This window comes from Lipophrys pholis (genome assembly GCF_963383615.2).
Source record: "Lipophrys pholis genome assembly, chromosome: 7".
Lineage (NCBI taxonomy): Eukaryota > Metazoa > Chordata > Actinopteri > Blenniiformes > Blenniidae > Lipophrys > Lipophrys pholis.
This window is the reverse complement of record NC_137638.1, coordinates 28,970,659-28,988,258: the sequence shown is the minus strand read 5'-3', so window position 1 is coordinate 28,988,258 and position 17,600 is coordinate 28,970,659. Positions and strand designations below refer to the sequence as shown.

The following is a 17,600-nucleotide window of genomic DNA, read 5'->3' as shown; positions in this document are numbered from 1 at the left end:
CTTATTAATGATATATGATTTTAAAAGCTTTTTAAACTGGTTGATGTTGGTGCTTTGTTTTATTTCATCCTTTAGACAGTTCCATAATTTAACCCCTGCTGTTGTTATACTCATCATTTTCTGTGTTATTCGAGCATATGGTATCTTAAATTGTAGTTTTCCTCTTAAATATAATCCCCTTCTCTCTGTAAAAGTCTTTTCTGTAACTCTTTTGGAAGTGAACCTTTACTTGCTTTATAAATCTTTTGGACAGTTTTGAGTTGGATGAGATCTGGGAGTTTTAAATCTGGTGTTTTTAGGAATAACCCATTAGTGTGTTTGCTGTATCCTGTGTTATTGATCAGTCTGATGGCTCTTTTTTGCATTATGAATAACGGTTGGATGTTCGTCATGTATGTATTTCCCCAAACTTCTAAACAGCAACTCAAATATGGTAAAACGAGTGTACAATAAAGAGTGGGTGATGCTGTTTGAGAATGTGCCTTGTTTTACCCAGAACAGCAATACTCCTTGCCAACTTCCCTTTGATATTTTTAATGTGTGACTTCCAGCAGATCCCGTGGTCCAACATCACACCCATAAATTGGACTTCTTTCACTCTTTCTATGTTAACACTGTCTATATTTAATTTTACATCTATATTTTTTTCTCTGATTTCCAAATAACATAAAATTAGTTTTATTTAGGTTTAATGATAATTTATTAACGTCAAACCATTTTTTTACTTTACACCTCTCCTTAGTGACTGTCCTCAAGAGCTGCTGCAGGTCCACATCAGTACAAAGGATATTAGTATCATCCGCAAATAACACATATTTTAGTTTTTCAGTTACTTTACAAATATCATTGATATACATTATAAATATTTTCGACTGAGACTGACCCCTGTAGTACCACACATTTAATATTCAAACAACATGATTTGTTCTGGGATATCTGTACAAACCGTTTTCTGTTTTTATCCAGTCGAAAACAATACCCCTAAAACCATACTTTTCCATTTTTCTTAGAAGTATTCTGTGGTCCACTGGATCAAATGCCTTCTTAAAATCTAGGAACACTCCTCTTGCATATTCATTTTTATCAATACTATCAGTTATTTCTTCAATTAAATCTGTTAATGCTTGTGCTGTTGATCGATTCTTCCTGAAACCATACTGCCTATCTGTTAATAATGAATTTTTTTCTACAAAGCTATCAAATCTGTTTATAGGTATTTTTTCTAATATTTTAGAGAACTGTGGTAATATTGAGATTGGTCTGTAGTTTGTGAATAAGTGTCCATCTCCAGCTTTGTGAATAGGAACGACTTTTGCAATTTTCATCTACTGAGGAAACAGTCCAGTTTCAAATGACAGGTTAAATAGATTTACTGATGGTGCACTGACTCCATCAATGACAAACTTTAAAGTTTGCATGTCTGTATCATCCACGTCTTTGCTTGTTTTGTTCTCAAAACTTTTGACTATGTCCCTGATTCCTCTTTGTACTACTGGTTTCAAATACATTGTGTTGGGGGTTGAGTTGATGTAATCTGCTTGTATTTTCGTCCCTTCTACCTTAATTTCTTCTGCTAGTTTTGGTCCAATATTTATAAAATAATTATTGAGTCTCTTTACTATCTCCGCCTTATCCTGAATCATGTTATTATTTTCCATAAGGTAGGGAGGGTCTTGGTTATCATTCTTTTTATTTCGAATAATACCATTTAATATTTTCCATATACCGCTTATGGTATTCTTGTTGTATTCTAGTTTATTTATATAGTATTCCTTTTTACACATTCTAATTATATTAATGAGTTCATTTTTTATATTTTTAAAATTTATTTTCAGTGTCTATAGTTCTATTTTTTTTATATAAATTCTCTATATAAAATGTTGTTTTGTAGCCCTTTTGTCATCCATGGTTTATCACAGTACTTTGACTTTCATGGCTTACTACTGGACAATTTTCATCATACAGTATTTTAAATATATGTAAGAATTCTTTATAAGCTGTATTTACTTCCTTTTCCTTATATATAGTACTCCAATTTTGTTTTTATAGTTTACTCTTGAATTTATTGAGTGTTTTCTCTGTTATGATTCTTCTTTACATAGTTTCACATTCTTTCATAATTTTACTGCCACAGTTGTAGACCGCAAAGACTGGGAGAGGATCACTTACATCATTTCTTAGGATTCCACATATTAGGTTGTCATCCATTATGTTAGTAAATATATTATCAATTAATGTAGCACTATGTGATGTTATTCTTGTTGGTTTATTTATCAAAGGTAGTATACTCATACTGTGCATTGTATCAATAAATTCAGCTGTGCCTCTATTGCTACTTGCATTGAATAGGTCAATGTTAAAGCCTAGACAAATGAACACTTCTTTGTGATTTAAGTTAGAAAATAGTTCTTCCATAGCTTTAGTGAAAGTATCCATTTTGGATCCTGGAGTTCTATAAACACGACTAACAAGAATATTTTTCTTTCTTTCCCTGATAATCTCGACCGTTATACATTTCATTACTTGCTCAATCATAATTGGCATATTTTCAATTTTAATAGCGTGCAGGTTTCTATGAATATAAAGCACCACTCCTCCCTTTTATCTGTTCTATCCAAATGCACAAATTCATTCGTTCGTAAACCTGATAATAATGGCTAATGAGCAAATTAAAATCACTTGTGGGGTTCCTCAAGGCTCCATCCTCGGGCCCTTTTATTGAACATCTCCAGGCTCCCACTGGCTCAGATCATGGAACATTACAACATCTCTTATCATAATTACCAGACAACACACAGCTCTATATATCAGTGTCAGTGAATGACCACGCCCCCTGATACCGGCTGAGGAAATGTAGAAATGAAATGATGAGTTAGCACTTTTTACAACTCAACCCAGAGAAAACTGAGCTCATTGTTTTTGGCCCCAAAGAAGAAAGGTTAAAGGTCAGTGCTCATCTTGACTCCTCGTCACTCAGGACATCAAATCAGGCAGAAATCTGGGTGGTGTTCTGGACTTCACCCTGAAATTCAAAAGCCACATTAAGACAAGAAGAAAATCAGCTTCCGACCATCTGAACAATGTTGAAGAATCAAAGGATTTCTGAGCAACAAGATTCTGAGAAACTTCTTCTGCTTTGAGTTTCAGTAGGTTGATTATTGTAACGGAGTGTTTACAGGCCTCAGGACAGAATCTGTCAGACAACTACAGCTCATCCAGAACGCTGAGGGTGGAGCACATTACACCGCCACACTGAGGGTGGAGCACATTACACCGTCACACTGAGGGTGGAGCACATTACACCACCACACTGAGGGTGGAGCACAATACACCCTCACACTGAGGGTGGAGCACATTACACCACCACACTGAGGGTGGAGCACAATACACCAACACAAAGAGGGTGGAGCACATTACACCAACACACTGAGGGTGGAGCACATTACACCTGTGCTCCACCCGTGCTCCACTGGCTGCCTGTGTATCAAAGGATGGACTTCAGAATGGTCCTTCTGCTCTAGAAAGCTTTGAATGGTCTCGGCCTAAATCATCTCAGACTGACTTGTAGAAGATCAAAGCTCCAGACCTCTGAGGTCATCAGGAAGAGGTTGACTCACTGTTCCTACAGTCAGAAGAAACAAGGTGAAGCAGCTTTTAGTTCCTACCTCCTCATCTGAAGACTGCTGACACACTCACTTCTTTTAAATCAGGACTTAAAACATTCCTGTATGCACAGGATTTCAAATAAACTATAGATTTTACTTTCTTTAAGAAATGTATCTTAATAAATCTCTTACGTTATTTATTTTACTTTTTATGCTGTTTTTAAAACCTTTATTATGTATTGCTTTTATTAATATATTTCTTATGTCTTAGTAAAGTTGTTTTGTATTTACTTAATTTCTTTTATTTCTTTGTAAAGCACTGTGAATTGCCCTGTCTTTGAATGGTGCTCTATAAATAAATCTACCCTGCCTTGCCTTAAAATAACACAAAACATCAACACACAAATGATGAAAAATGAAATGGAAAACTGGATAAATGTTGTCTACTATGCACGTATAATATGCAATGTCTTTTTTCTGAGATGCATATTATATTACATACAACTTTATAGTCATTACAGTGAAAGTTTCATTTGCAAATGCAAGAAAGCAGTAAACTTCAGTTCATTATGTTGTGGGAATGTAAAGTTAAACTCCAAGGTGCTCAGATACTTTTACACCTGCATCATTGAGAGTGTTTTGGCTGGTAATTCATCACCTGGAGGGGCAGCAGCCCCCAGCAGGACCTGCTTGGTCTTGAGGACAGTCTGTAGCGCGTGCATGGTGCAACATGTAACCATGTAATACATTTGAAACTCATTATGTAATAATGGTGCAATATGTAATAAATGTAATACATTTGAAACTCATTATGTAATAATGGTGCAATATGTAATAAATGTAATACATTTGAGACTCATTATGTAATGGTGCATTTTGTAATAAGTGGTTACATGTTGCAACAGTTATTACAAAATGCTGGCTGAATTATTAAATGCACTCAGTGGCACTTAGAGTCTGGTTTCATTTACTCAAGGAAATAGAAATGGCTCGTGGAAAAACTAGTTGGCTTGTAACTTTCAAAATCTACCAGCCACAATGGCAGCTGATCTAAAAAGTTAAACCTGATTTAGAGCTACATTCTACCATCTCCATGTTGGCAGGACAAAGACTGACATATATTCAAGTCCAACTGACTCTTTATCTTTTTATCACTATTAAACATAGAACCATGTATACAGCAAAGGGCTAAACATTTTTCATAATGCATCCAGTTATTACATTTTCTTGTGGAACAGCCACATTTTGTAATAACTGTTTGGTGTTATTGCACCATTATTACATAATGCAGCGCTACAGGGTGGTCCGATCAACAGAGCTCACCATCAGAACCACCCTCCCCAACCTGCAGGACATTTTACACAAACGGTGCAGATTATAGGCCAGGATGATTCTGAATGAGCCCCCCCACCCTGCCACTGCCTCTTCTCTCTGCTGGCAGCCTGAAGATATACACAGAGGATGAGGAGGAGCTTCTTTCCTCAGGCTGTCCGCCTGCTGAGCCTAGGAACCGACAGTTTGCCTCGTAGATACTGTTTATTTGCACTATTCAAACCGATCTACCAGTATTTATCGTTTATCTCTCATCATTTTCTTTAATAGTATTAATATGGTCATAAAGTGGGCTATTTTCCTTATTTGTGTTTTAAATTGAAATGTTTACATTTTTATTCCTCTAACCTATAAAGCCTGTTGTTTCGGTGTGGAACATGTACTTAAAGCATTTAACTGCACATTATACTATGTATAATTGTTGCATGTGATAAATAAAGGACTTCACTATAAAGGGGTTAAAAGCTGAACAAATGTTGGCCAGCCATATGTAAATAAAACAAATATTAAAAGTGCAGATTAGGTCAATCTCGGCACCTCCTGGGTAGGTTTCATCTTTACAAATGATCCGTAACAGTAACGACCCCTCTTATTTACCATTTGTGTTAATATTAATTGGGCATTGCTTTACATGTCAGCTTTTCCTTTTTAAGAGTAATAATTACTTTCGCTATAACTATATTGAAGGTGAATTGTTTTTCACGATTTAGTTGTGCCCCCTGGAGGCCACAACACCATTAGAATGAGCCTCTATTGTCTAATGGGCCAGTCGACTCTGCTCATACTCGCATGTGACACTCTGAGCCGCAAACACGTCACAAATTAAGTCTCAACGACCATCTAGAAAACCAAACTGCTCCGAGTCCAATTAGACAAGAAGAGGTGTAACAACTGCCCCTGTCTACACAAGCGGCAGCAGTCAAGTCTCCACGGGAGGACAGGGTTGAGCCCAGCTTGGCATTCAGAGGGGAAACATTTCCCTCTGACCACAGAGAGCTGTATGTCTGGACGAATATACAGGCAGGCAGGCAAATAAGTATGCCAGTGCACAAAATGCACATTCAAGAGTTTTGTTTGTCACAACACCCTTTCACCTCAGCAGAAGTTAGCACCTCTGATGGTATTGACTTTAATTAGTGAAATGGTGTGAGGCGCTTCCACATCAGGAAAGATGGCGTCGAGCACATGGAGGTGTAAAAACACATTTTCCTTCATTTAATGAAAATGTCACTTCCAGAAAACACCATAATAATAAATGTATTCACTCTGCATGTGAAGTCAGACGTGATCATAGAGGTGCAGACGTTTCTGCAGTAAAGCGCTTTTAAAAACGCAGAGAGACAAAAGGTAACATTAAGAGAATCAACAATCAACGGAGTCCCTGGCTTTGCTTGTGTGTTGTGAGGGAAAGCACACAGCATGGTGGGCAGTGGTCAATACTGGTGTGGGGATCAATTTTCAGTGATTGCCGGTCAGACGTCGGAGCCGTTTCTTGGCAGATAGAAATCATTGCTTTAGTGACAAGCAAAAGTGACTGGACTAACAGGCAACACAAAGAGCCTGATTTACTTACTGAGATAAGAAATAAGTTTTTCAATTCTTCGTTGGGTCGTCTAAAAATAATGCAGAGGCTTTCACAGTGCAGTGGAATAAGTGCTGTTTTCTTTGTTGGCTTTATTTGAATTGGAGTGATGGAATGGAGCTTTGAGCCTCCAAAAAACTGAAAATGAAATGTGTTGTTGTGGAATGGGATATTTCTGATTAAATCCCTTATTGAACATCGTGGACCAATACAGAAAATAAACCTGATGTTGATGAAAACGTGACATGAGAGATTTTCTGAGGAGAAAAAAAGAGCAACAGATCTCAGAAGGCAAACAACAGAAATAGAAAATATCCTGTATTGAAGACTGCAAATCCAAATCACGGGTACGAAGCTGAAGAAGTGCCTCTCGCCTCAGTAACAGGAGTGTTTCTGCTAAATTCTGAGCCAATTTTCACATTACAACCATTTGTAGGTGTTGTGAGTCAATTTGAACATTCTGTTAGGATGAACTTCTCACGCCTGATATTCTATATTAGTCACATGCTCTTTTTTTATGCTGCGTAATTTGTGTATTTGTCAGATGTGAGCATCACTGCCGGAACTATCTTTGGGGTAAAACTTTATTGAGAAGAAAATATCGAGTTTATATGGTATATTGCCATTTTTGAGAAGAAATATCTATACATTTTTGGCCATAACACCCTGCCCTTGCTCCACTTCCACATGAGTTGTGTGTATTATCGTGTTTGCATCCGTCTTTCTAGTAGATCATCCCCCAACATGTGTCGTCAGAATCATTGTGTTATAGACGATGTTGATTTCTTCAATATTGATGGACTCCGAAAAATCAACTCTCACTGTACTGATATTATTGATGTGCTGGAGAAAAGTTTCACATCAGGGTCTTCCTATTGTTTCTTCCCCGTCAGGTTTTCCCGGAGGCTCAACAAAATGGTCCGGCGCCTCGTGCCGGATTGCGACGTGCGATTCTTGTTGTCGCAGGATGGCAGTTCGAAAGGCGCCGCTATGGTAACAGCGGTCGCCTTCCGTCTCGCGGCTCAACACGCCGAGCGTCAGCGGATCCTCGACACCCTGCGCTTGAGCCGGGAACAGCTGATGGAGGTAAAGAGGAGAATGAGCGAGGAGATGCTGCGAGGCCTGTCAAAGCAAACGCACGAGCAGACGAGTGTGAAGATGCTTCCCACCTACGTCAGATCCATCCCTGATGGGACAGGTAGATCTTAGTGAGAAACTTTATCCCCTCCCCTCTGTTAGTCAGAGATGGGTTCACGTTTGTCGAGACTTTTATGGATTTTTCTGGTTTGTTTTTGATAAGAGCACGGAGACTTCTTGGCTTTGGACCTGGGGGGCTCCAGCTTTCGGGTGCTGCTTGTTCGAGTGCGCAGCGGAAACAAACGCACTGTGGACATGAATCACAAGATCTACAACATCCCGCAGGAGATCATGCAGGGCACCGGGAAAGAGGTAAAACGTCACCGACAGGCCAATCAACAGCACCCCCACTACCACCGAGCCTCCATGGCAATCGATGTCGCCACCGAGCCATTCTCGAAAAATAGTGATGAAAGCAGTGAGGTCCATTAAACACATTTTATTCCATTAACTTCCTCACATTGAAATAGTTGCTATCATTTTCATAATCCCTTGTAGACGCAGTGCACACAAACCACAAACAGTATCCTGAGTAAGCTCGACCGGTAAAGTAGTGCCATAATAACCTTTAAATTGAACCTCTTTACAGGATAAGGAATGAAATGTCGATATTTTCACAAAACAGGTACTACTCCATGATAAGCAGTGATCTGGTCTCAACAGTATGAGCAATTTGTTGTCTACTGCTGCCACTATCCATAAATATCAACATAAAATCAAATTTACTTGAAAACAAACTAAAAACATTTTGTATTTCACTCATAAGAACAACATAACTTCACACCTACAAAACACTGGCAGAGCTTTATGTACAGTCCTCGGGATACAGACCTAAAGGGTCTTTTTTTAAAATATAGATATATTTATTAATTTTCACCAACACCCCCAGTAGAACAAAGCACATCAAAAAACCAACAGAACCACAGTCCAGACAGCAATTAAATAACATGCTACTAATTGGTAATCATACATCATTTAAGAGAAAAAAACATGAAGGAATAAAACCAGAAGTGTACTTAATGAAGGAAACAGCAAGGTCAGTCATTCACATCAGTTGATCTGTTGAAGAAATTTAACTATAGGGTCCCATATCCAGTCAAAAACACTGCCTCTGTCATCTTTATCGTACCTTAGTCTTTCCAAATACCCCCAGCCATAGGTCAAACGGAGGCACTGAATCCTTTTTCCACACTCTCAAGATGAGCCTTGTGGCAATCACTATACCAAAGAGCAACTTTCTCCTTTTCATTGGCTGACGGTAAAGCAGTAGAAGCTCGTATAATGCTGAGAAGTGGATCTAGATCCCAGTGCTTCCCAAACGCCTGTGAAAAGCAATGGAAAATGCTTGATATATATAAAGTTAGTTAAGTTTACTGCTTGACCAGGAGGAGACTATTCTTGTGACTTGAAGACTCTTTCTTTGAGAAAATCTGGCTTTTTTATCGTGCTGAATTGGTCAAATGATATTTTTGCTTGAACTGCCACCACGCCATCTTTGATATCCCAGAAGCCCTTGCGGCAGGTTTCCCAAGATGACGTCAGTTCGTGAAACAAAAACACAGTTTGATGGAAAAAAATTCTGGTTTGTTTGTAAACATATCGACTTCGGTGTGGTTGTTTTAGGAAACGACGTGTTGGAAATGAGTGGCAATGATCTAATTTTTGTGAAGTAGTTCATTCTCTGTGCAGAAGTAATTCCTTTTATATTTTAATGATTTTTTTCTGGTAGAACTCTTTATTGACACGTTTGTGTGTTTTCTGTCTCAGCTGTTCGACCATATCGTGAACTGCATCGCTGACTTTCTGGAGTACGTGGGCATGAGAGGAGCATCCTTACCGCTGGGATTCACCTTCTCTTTCCCCTGTCACCAAACCAAACTGGATCAGGTAGTGTTTCTATCCACATGTGTCACACTCTTTTAACAACACATTGATTTTTTATTTTTGCAGTGTTGACAGTTAATGTAGTAGGTGTTGCAGGTTTTGCCTCAAATCATTACACAGTCATTTAAATGTGGTGATATTGGTGAACAGTAGGGAATGTGGAGTGAATTGTGGTTTACACAAGGACGGCAATGAACGTTTGACAGTTGATCTTGCTTGTTTCTAAAATTAAGCAACAGAACTCTTTCCTGCCTTCTTACATAAAACTGAAACAAATCATATTGTGATTTGAAAACCATGATAAGAAACCGATCTTTTCTCCAATGCAGAGAACACATTTCAAACCTGGAGTGACCATTTTTCTAGTCGTTCAAGTCTTGTTAACAACAAAGAAAGCTGTCCTCCAACACATTTGTTTTCAGCATACCAATTGTTCATAACAGTATGAACTAGATAATGTCAAATCTTCTTTGTTGTGATGGTTAAGAAAAATAAAGGTGACAGCCCAAGAAAGTGTGTCACAGTGAACGTAGAATTCTGTTGGGTATGTCTTTGTCTAGATCGACTGAAGAAGATGGCTTTTTGGCTTTTGTATAAGCTGAATGCAGTTTGTTTGCACAAAGAAACAGATACGTCTTTAATTAACTTCTCATATCCCTCCTTCAAGGGCATTCTCCTGAGATGGACAAAAGGTTTCAAAGCGAGTGACTGTGAAGGAAAAGATGTTGTGACGTTACTGAAAGAGGCCGTGCGCTCTAAACAGGTCAGTTCACACATTTCACAGACATGGTCAGACAATAGTGAAGAAATGGCGAGGCAAATGTTGACCCATGAAGTAGAACATAAATGGGGTGAAGTGGGGATTGTTTGCCTGTAAAAGCGGGACGGGTTTCATCATGCCACTGATCCATCTGCCCAACACATGTTTCTGCCATGAAGTGAGAGGAGCACAGAGGAAGGAGTGCTGCTCCCAATGTCTGCAGAACAATAAGAATCAATGCATAAATTATTAAGACTATTTAATTCAATTCAATTCAACTTTACTTATATAGCACCAAATACAACACCGTCATTTCTAGGTGCTTTTAACAGAGAAATATCCAACAAATCCATTTACAATAATCCATTGAAAACTTCAGCACTTTGATTTATCAACCAAATTCTTTAAATACTTGTTTATCCATTGTTTTATGAATATAGTTTATAATTCCAATTTTCTCTCTCTCGTTGTCTATCTCTTTATTTGTGTGTGTGTGTGTGTGTGTGTGTGTGTGTGTGTGTGTGTGTGTGTGTGTGTGTGTGTGTGTGTGTGTGTGTGTGTGTGTGTGTGTGTGTGTGTGTGTGTGTGTGTGTGTGTGTGTGTGTGTGTGTGTGTGTGTGTATAAAACCTCTGATGTAGGGACGCCCCAAAATCCAAAGGCAAGTGTCCCCTGAAGACAGGTCACGATCACAAATTGTAGGACCAGTTGATATTGAACGAACCAAACATTAAACATGTTATGATTATTTAAAAGCACATAACTGAACTAATACAAAGATGTATACAATATACATATATACACATGTATATAAGATGTATACAAGATAATTATTAAATAAGATTGTATTTACTTCACATACACCACATACAGTCCAGCTTCATCTCAAGTGGACCAGACTGGTAAAATATTGCTATAATAACCTTTAAATTTACACTTGAAAGTTGTTCGTTGTTGTGGTCCCAGTGGATGTAAAGAAATTGTCTATATTTTTGCAAGATCAAACAGTTAATACTGAAAATTATTATAATCTCAACATAAAGTCAGAATACAATGAAATGTCAAATAAAACTTGTATAAATCCTTTAAAACCTCCTTGCTTTGTGGGACCAGATTGGAGCCTCTTGATTAGTTTTGGCCCACGGGCCTCATGTTCTCTGCTGTAAAGAGAAAGTGAAACTTTTGTGTGCGCAGAGTACGTGCAACATCAAAATCGTCATCCACCCTGTGTGCTAGGCTCCGACCCCCTGCGGTCGACCACGCAGCCCAAATTTTGTGACGGCACGATCTGTGCACGCTCCTGGGCGCTTGTGTGAGGAGATCCTCCTTCTCCCCGTCCGAACAATCACAATTTAAAAGCAAATAAAGAGCCAGAGGGCTCAGAACTCCTGAAGTGCAACATAAACTACTTTAGAAAGCGTGGAGAAGCCGAAGTGGAGATAGTTTCAGGATCATTACCTTACGTTATGGAACGCGCATGGAAGTGAACCAGGAGCGTAGTACGGATGCAATCGTGTAGCACCCACGGGGCGTGCACAGTCTGCGGACACGCAATTGGGAAAGCAGTGCAGCACCGTGCTGCGGGGAACCGTCGATTATTCAGATTTCAAAAAAAATATCCTGACACCACAACGTCTGAACATTCCAATAAATCAGGTCCATCCCAAGTATTTTGGCCGTTCAGTGTCGCTCAGCTTGAAATTTACCAGGAAAACCTGTCCATTGTCCACGTTTGGCAGGTTGTCGCTCATTAAGGTGCGTTAACAGTTAAATATGTGTCCATGCACAGTGGCGTGTCCGCCCAGTACAACTTTATTTTTTTCTTGTAGTGTTCCATGTTATTTGTCATCCGCACACGAAGACTCTTGGTGTCTGGAACTAAACCCCAGCTGAAATCTGGCTAAAGTTAAATAGGCTAACTTAGTTCAGTTTATTTAAACTTCTCTTCCAACTTGATGTTGCAGGACCCTGAAACCACCGATCCCAACAGACCATGGGTGAAGGCATGATTCACCCTGAATAGTTTTAAAAATAAAAATAATTCTAACTAACGAACACCTTTCGTTGCATTTTGGGACTTCGTTGACATAACCATGGTGTTTGGAGCCACTGAAAACTGAAAAAGCCGATAAGGTGAAGCTTTTGAAAACGGGGAAAATGCTACTTTTCTGAAATGCTGCGACTGTGCATTGACACCACAACCATCCTAAATATTTCTTCTGCGTGAGTAGATGGGCAATAAGAAGAATGATTTCTTCCAGAGTGTCATGACTCCCAGTCCATCTTCTCCTGGACTTGGTAGTTTTATAGTCAATCATTATAGCAATCCAATTCAGCCCATAAGAAGGTCTGTGAACTCCCGTTGGTCATTTTTACAGCATCTTGTGCTCCGTGTGCGTGTGTGTGTGCATGTGCGTGTGTGTGTGTGTGTGTGTGTGTGTGTGTGTGTGTGTGTGTGTGTGTGTTGTTTCACTACAAATACAATAAACGGCTCCAACTAGTCGCCATACGTCTGAACTACATCATCAACATTTCTGTCGTTTCCATGTAAACGAAATCCTTTTCAAAACGTTGCCTGAAAATGTTTTTGTGACATCCAAAGTTCAGACCAAAGCTCAGAATTGAAGTAGTTAAAAACATGTTTATCCTCATTAAAACTGGCCTGAAGCAGGAAACGGATAATCTCCTGTGTCGTCATACAAAAGCGGCAAACCAAAGTACCGCAGAGACGTTGCAATGCGTACAAAAAGAGAATAATAAAACTAATTGGTGTGAGTGGACAGGTTAATTTTAGGGGCATTGCGCTGGATGATTAGAGCATTAGCAAAGCACTGCAAGATAATTGTTGTTGCATCGAAGGTTGCGTGTACCATATTACTTGACTGAGCTTGTATTGCCTTTAATAAATAAAATATCTGATCTCTAATCTCTCTGACTAATATAATAGTCCTGAATCATCCAAGGAAACTCCATTAAACTTAAATGGCTTTCTACACTCTAAGAACTACACGCAAGGCTTTAGCATTCACTTGAAATAGTATTATAAATATAAATATTCAATTTCAAGCAAGACATACTTGAATGTGCTTGTTTCTTTAAAAATGTAGAATTCTCTGTTGTTATTTTCCAGAGCGAGCTGACATTTCTGTGCTAATACTAATTCTCACCTTTCTCTCAAAAAGTTACTGTTTATTGTTAATCCCCACACAAACAATTAAAAAGTTCTGTTCTATTTTGTTTCTCTTTCCATCACCGTCACCTTTTGGAGTTTGTTGTAGTGAGGTATTGTGATTAATGTGGTTATTATTGTTTCCAGGAATTTCACTTGAACTTTGTGGCGGTTGTTAACGACACAGTAGGAACCATGATGACCTGCAGCTATGAGGACCCCCGATGCGAGGTGGGACTCATTGTTGGTAAGTTTGAGTTTCTCCCACCGTCCTCGCTGGAGGCCCGTCTCCTTTGATGTGATGCTTTCATCAGTAAAACTTAGAAGAGCTATGGGTTCCACCTCACCGCCTCACCCTCTCCGTTTTCCCCATCAGGCACAGGGACTAACGCCTGCTACATGGAGGAAATGCATAACATCGAACTGGTGGACGGAAATGACGGTCGCATGTGTGTCAATGTGGAGTGGGGAGCCTTTGGTGACAACGGTGAACTGGATGACTTTTGCACCGAGTTCGATCATGCTGTTGATGAATGCTCTAATTTCCCTGGGAAGCAGAGGTACGTCTTGTTTAATTTAACGGTTGTTCCTGCTTGGTCGCATTGGGTGGTTGTACGGAGAGCAAAAAAGCCCGGACATTGTGTATTGTAATGGTGTGCAATTATGCAAATAGGTCATAGAGGCTGGAGTCAACATCAAGAGACACACTGACAGTCATCACACTTACATTGTTGAGCCACTCTTCAACCATCCAGAGGCAATGTCAGAGGTGGACAGGGGCAGAAGAACTAGACCGGCGTTCAACAGGCCCGTCTTCTTTCTAAATGAAAGTCCATGTTGCACCTTTTCATGTCTCTGTTTGCTGGTAAACTTAATGGATTTTCAGCAGTGCTTCAAAGATGTTGAAGGCCAAACACAGACAAATACTGTGGGGATAGACCAGACGCATGCACTTTAGATCAGTTTCATTCTTCTGCTTTGAGGAAAGCAGAATAAACATTACAAGGCTAGCACCATTAGCACATATTAGTTGGAACTGAGGCTCCAGACTCATGGCATGTGATTGTCCTTCCTGTACATGCATTGATTTCTGGCTTTTACCAGGACTACTATTGCAACAACACAATATCGGTAGAGCAAAACTGATGAGTCATGTTTCGTTTATATTAAAAAAAGTATATATATATATATATATATATCTGTGTGTGTGTGTGTATATATGCATAATATATATCTATATGTATGTGTGTGTATGTATATAAAATCAGGATGTCCAGATCACACTTTTTGGCCCCCTATACCAATCCGATTTTTCAGAATTGAGTATCGGCCGATCCCGATAATTTCCGATACTTATATTGCTCTTGCAAATATACTCAATAGTCTTGATAATTGGAGCAACTAAGATGTCTGAAGCTAAAAGCACTATTGGCAGAAGCTTTGTTTAGCTAGAATTTATTGTAAAACTCAGTTATTGAATCAAAATTCTTCTCAGAATGACTTAAGAAATTATTTAAACTTTATTGAGTCATAACAAAAAAAAAACCCAAACAATTACACTCTGCGGTTTTGTATCTCTTAATTATGTTAACTTTAACAACTTGACCTGGATTTTGTGGCAAAATTAAATAAATAAAAAAATGAAACCCAGTGAATCAGTTTGACTAACATATAGAGGATAAAAAATTACAACATAAACAGTATTCAGTAAAACCACTCAGAAGAACCCAATTCCACTTCAAAGTGTCTGACTGGTTGGGTTGAAAATAAGTCCTTAAAAAAGAGCAAATACAATAATAAAAATAAATGAATATATAAATAATTCTCTCAAAAAAACTTAAAAAACAGAATATCCAAGTCTCCCTTCAAACGAACATAAACAGGTCTGCTTCAATATGAAAGTGCAGGAAAAAAAAGTGCAAATGCAATAAAAAATGGAAACATAAGTGTTGCAACCTGGTTTATGTAGGAGAATGCAAAAAAACAACAATTTTCTGTAACATTACAATAAAGCCCGATTATCAATTATAAGACATGGTTTTTATGAGGACAGCTTTAAAAGTGCAAATAGAATTGCTCCAATTAGTTTTCCCATCTTACTCTTTACTTCATTCAACACCCTATGAAATGGAGTGGAGGTTTATATTCAGGAAAAGCAGCATCTCTACCCTGTTAGCAGTGAGCCGGTTCCTCTTCTCATCCATAACATTTGAGACTGCACTGAACAGTCTTTCACTCTCCACACTGGAGGACGGGGCACAGAGAAACTTGACAGCAGTTGCAGCCAGCGAGGGAAATCTTGCAGCATTTGATCTCCAGTACTGGAGTGGATCATCTGACCTTGCTATTGTTTGCTCGGTCAGATATGTCTGCACCTAAACAATGGCAGATGTAGCAGTGACTGATCCCTTCTCAAGCTCACTCTCTTGTAGGATCTCATCGAAAACATTTCCAAGGCTGCTGCTGTCTTTGTTTTGATGTGATTTTTTGGATGCAGGCTCTGGTTCTTCTGATGCATCCCTGGCAGCTCTCTTTGCTTCCATCTTCTCCACCTCTGTAATGAAAGTTCCCTTAGCAGGCCCCAGGTGGTCACCATTGGTGAAGTATCTAAATGAAGAATTAGTGATAGAAAGAGGGTATCCATCCATTAGTGGAGGTGTAAATGAAATACTGGTTACTAATATGTTTCACCAGAGGAACATGTGTTTCATCATGAAGGAACACTCGCATCATCACATTAGAAATGTATATGGTTTATGACACTTACCTGTCTTTATACCTTGGGTCCACTAATGTTGCAACAGAATACAGTGGATCTGTCTCAATGTGGCTGAAGCGGCGCTCCACTGCCTCTAGAAGAGTACTCTTCCTTGTCTTGACTCCATGGTCAGTGGTCTGTTCTCTGGAGAGAACCCGTCTCAGGGCTGTTACAGCAGGGATGACGTCGGATACAGACGCAGTCTCAGCACTCACAACACGTGTCAGCTGGGAGTAGAATTTCCACAGCCTTCTCTATCAGTGTCCACTGGCTTGCTGTCAGTGTTGCTGGGAGGTTGTGGTCTGCTGCATACACACTGAGGGCCCGCTTCTTCTCCAGTAGGCTCTGGAACATGTACAACGTGTTGTTCCATCTTACTTGGACATCCTGTTGAAAATGCTTGAATGATATTTTCAGATCGTTCTGGATATCTTCAAGTCGAGAGTAGGCTTGTTTTGAGTGCTTAAAATGCCCTACTATTTTTCGCAAAATGACATGTACTTGTTCCTTATCTATTCCCCAGTTGTCCAGCATCTCCTGTATTGCTTGTTTCACATGCTCCGCCGTATGAGAGCCACGGAAATGGTGTGCATGCAGGACTGCTCGCTCAAACGGAAAAGTTTCCGGATCGATCCAGTGTGCTGTGAGGCTCAGCAGTGCCATGGGACAGACATTAGCGCTCCAGATATCTGTCGTAAAACTAATAGTTCTCTCTTCCGTTTTTAAATGAACCTGAATGGTGTCCCGTACTTTGTTGTACAGCTCTGGTAAGGCGGTGTCAGAAATGTATTGTCAGGACGGCAGGACATACCGTGCATCCAAAAGCTGCAACAGACAGGAAAACCCAGCACTGTCTACCAAGGAGATGGGCTGGTTGTCCAGAGCCATAAATTCAATCACCTTCTGGGTTATTTTTTTTGCCACATGGCTCCCCTGTGGGTACTTATCCTGTTTTTTAAAGTCGAGAGTTTGCTGCTTCGGTGCGGCTTTTTCTTTAGCTGCTGTTGTAAACTGAGCGTACTCCGCCGCATGTTTACTTTTGAGATGTCTTATCAAATTGGTGGTGTTAAACGAAGCCCTGGTGCTCCGCCTCTCGGCACTCGTACAGCTGGCTACTGGACTGGTTTCGTTGTGAACCTTAAAATACCTTCAGACTGCTGACATTTTATACACTCAATGGCTTTAGGCTGCTAACAGCGAGGTTGCTATTCATCAGTGTACGGCAGGTTGCAAACGGGGCTCGCTTTACGGTAGCTGACGTGGAAAAGTTTTTTTTTTTTTTTTTAAAGATCGGCGGGGTGATCGGCTGGATTTGCCGATTCCCGATCACTCACAAATCACCAATATCGGCTCCGATCCGATATCTACCGATCTG

The 17,600-nt window shown here is 39.5% G+C and overlaps 1 protein-coding gene across 3 annotated transcripts in view; it reads left to right on the top strand.

The window, feature by feature from the left end:
* Window positions 1–17,600, top strand: part of hk2 (hexokinase 2) — a 76,095-nt gene that overhangs the window by 37,313 nt on the left and 21,182 nt on the right. For all 3 annotated transcript variants that reach the window (XM_080468154.1, XM_080468153.1, XM_080468152.1), the window contains 6 exons: window positions 7,413–7,717; window positions 7,820–7,968; window positions 9,424–9,543; window positions 10,208–10,303; window positions 13,615–13,714; window positions 13,844–14,027. In XM_080468154.1, coding sequence (XP_080324280.1) covers window positions 7,413–7,717; window positions 7,820–7,968; window positions 9,424–9,543; window positions 10,208–10,303; window positions 13,615–13,714; window positions 13,844–14,027 — 954 coding nt within the window. The remainder of the gene's footprint in view (window positions 1–7,412; window positions 7,718–7,819; window positions 7,969–9,423; window positions 9,544–10,207; window positions 10,304–13,614; window positions 13,715–13,843; window positions 14,028–17,600) is intronic.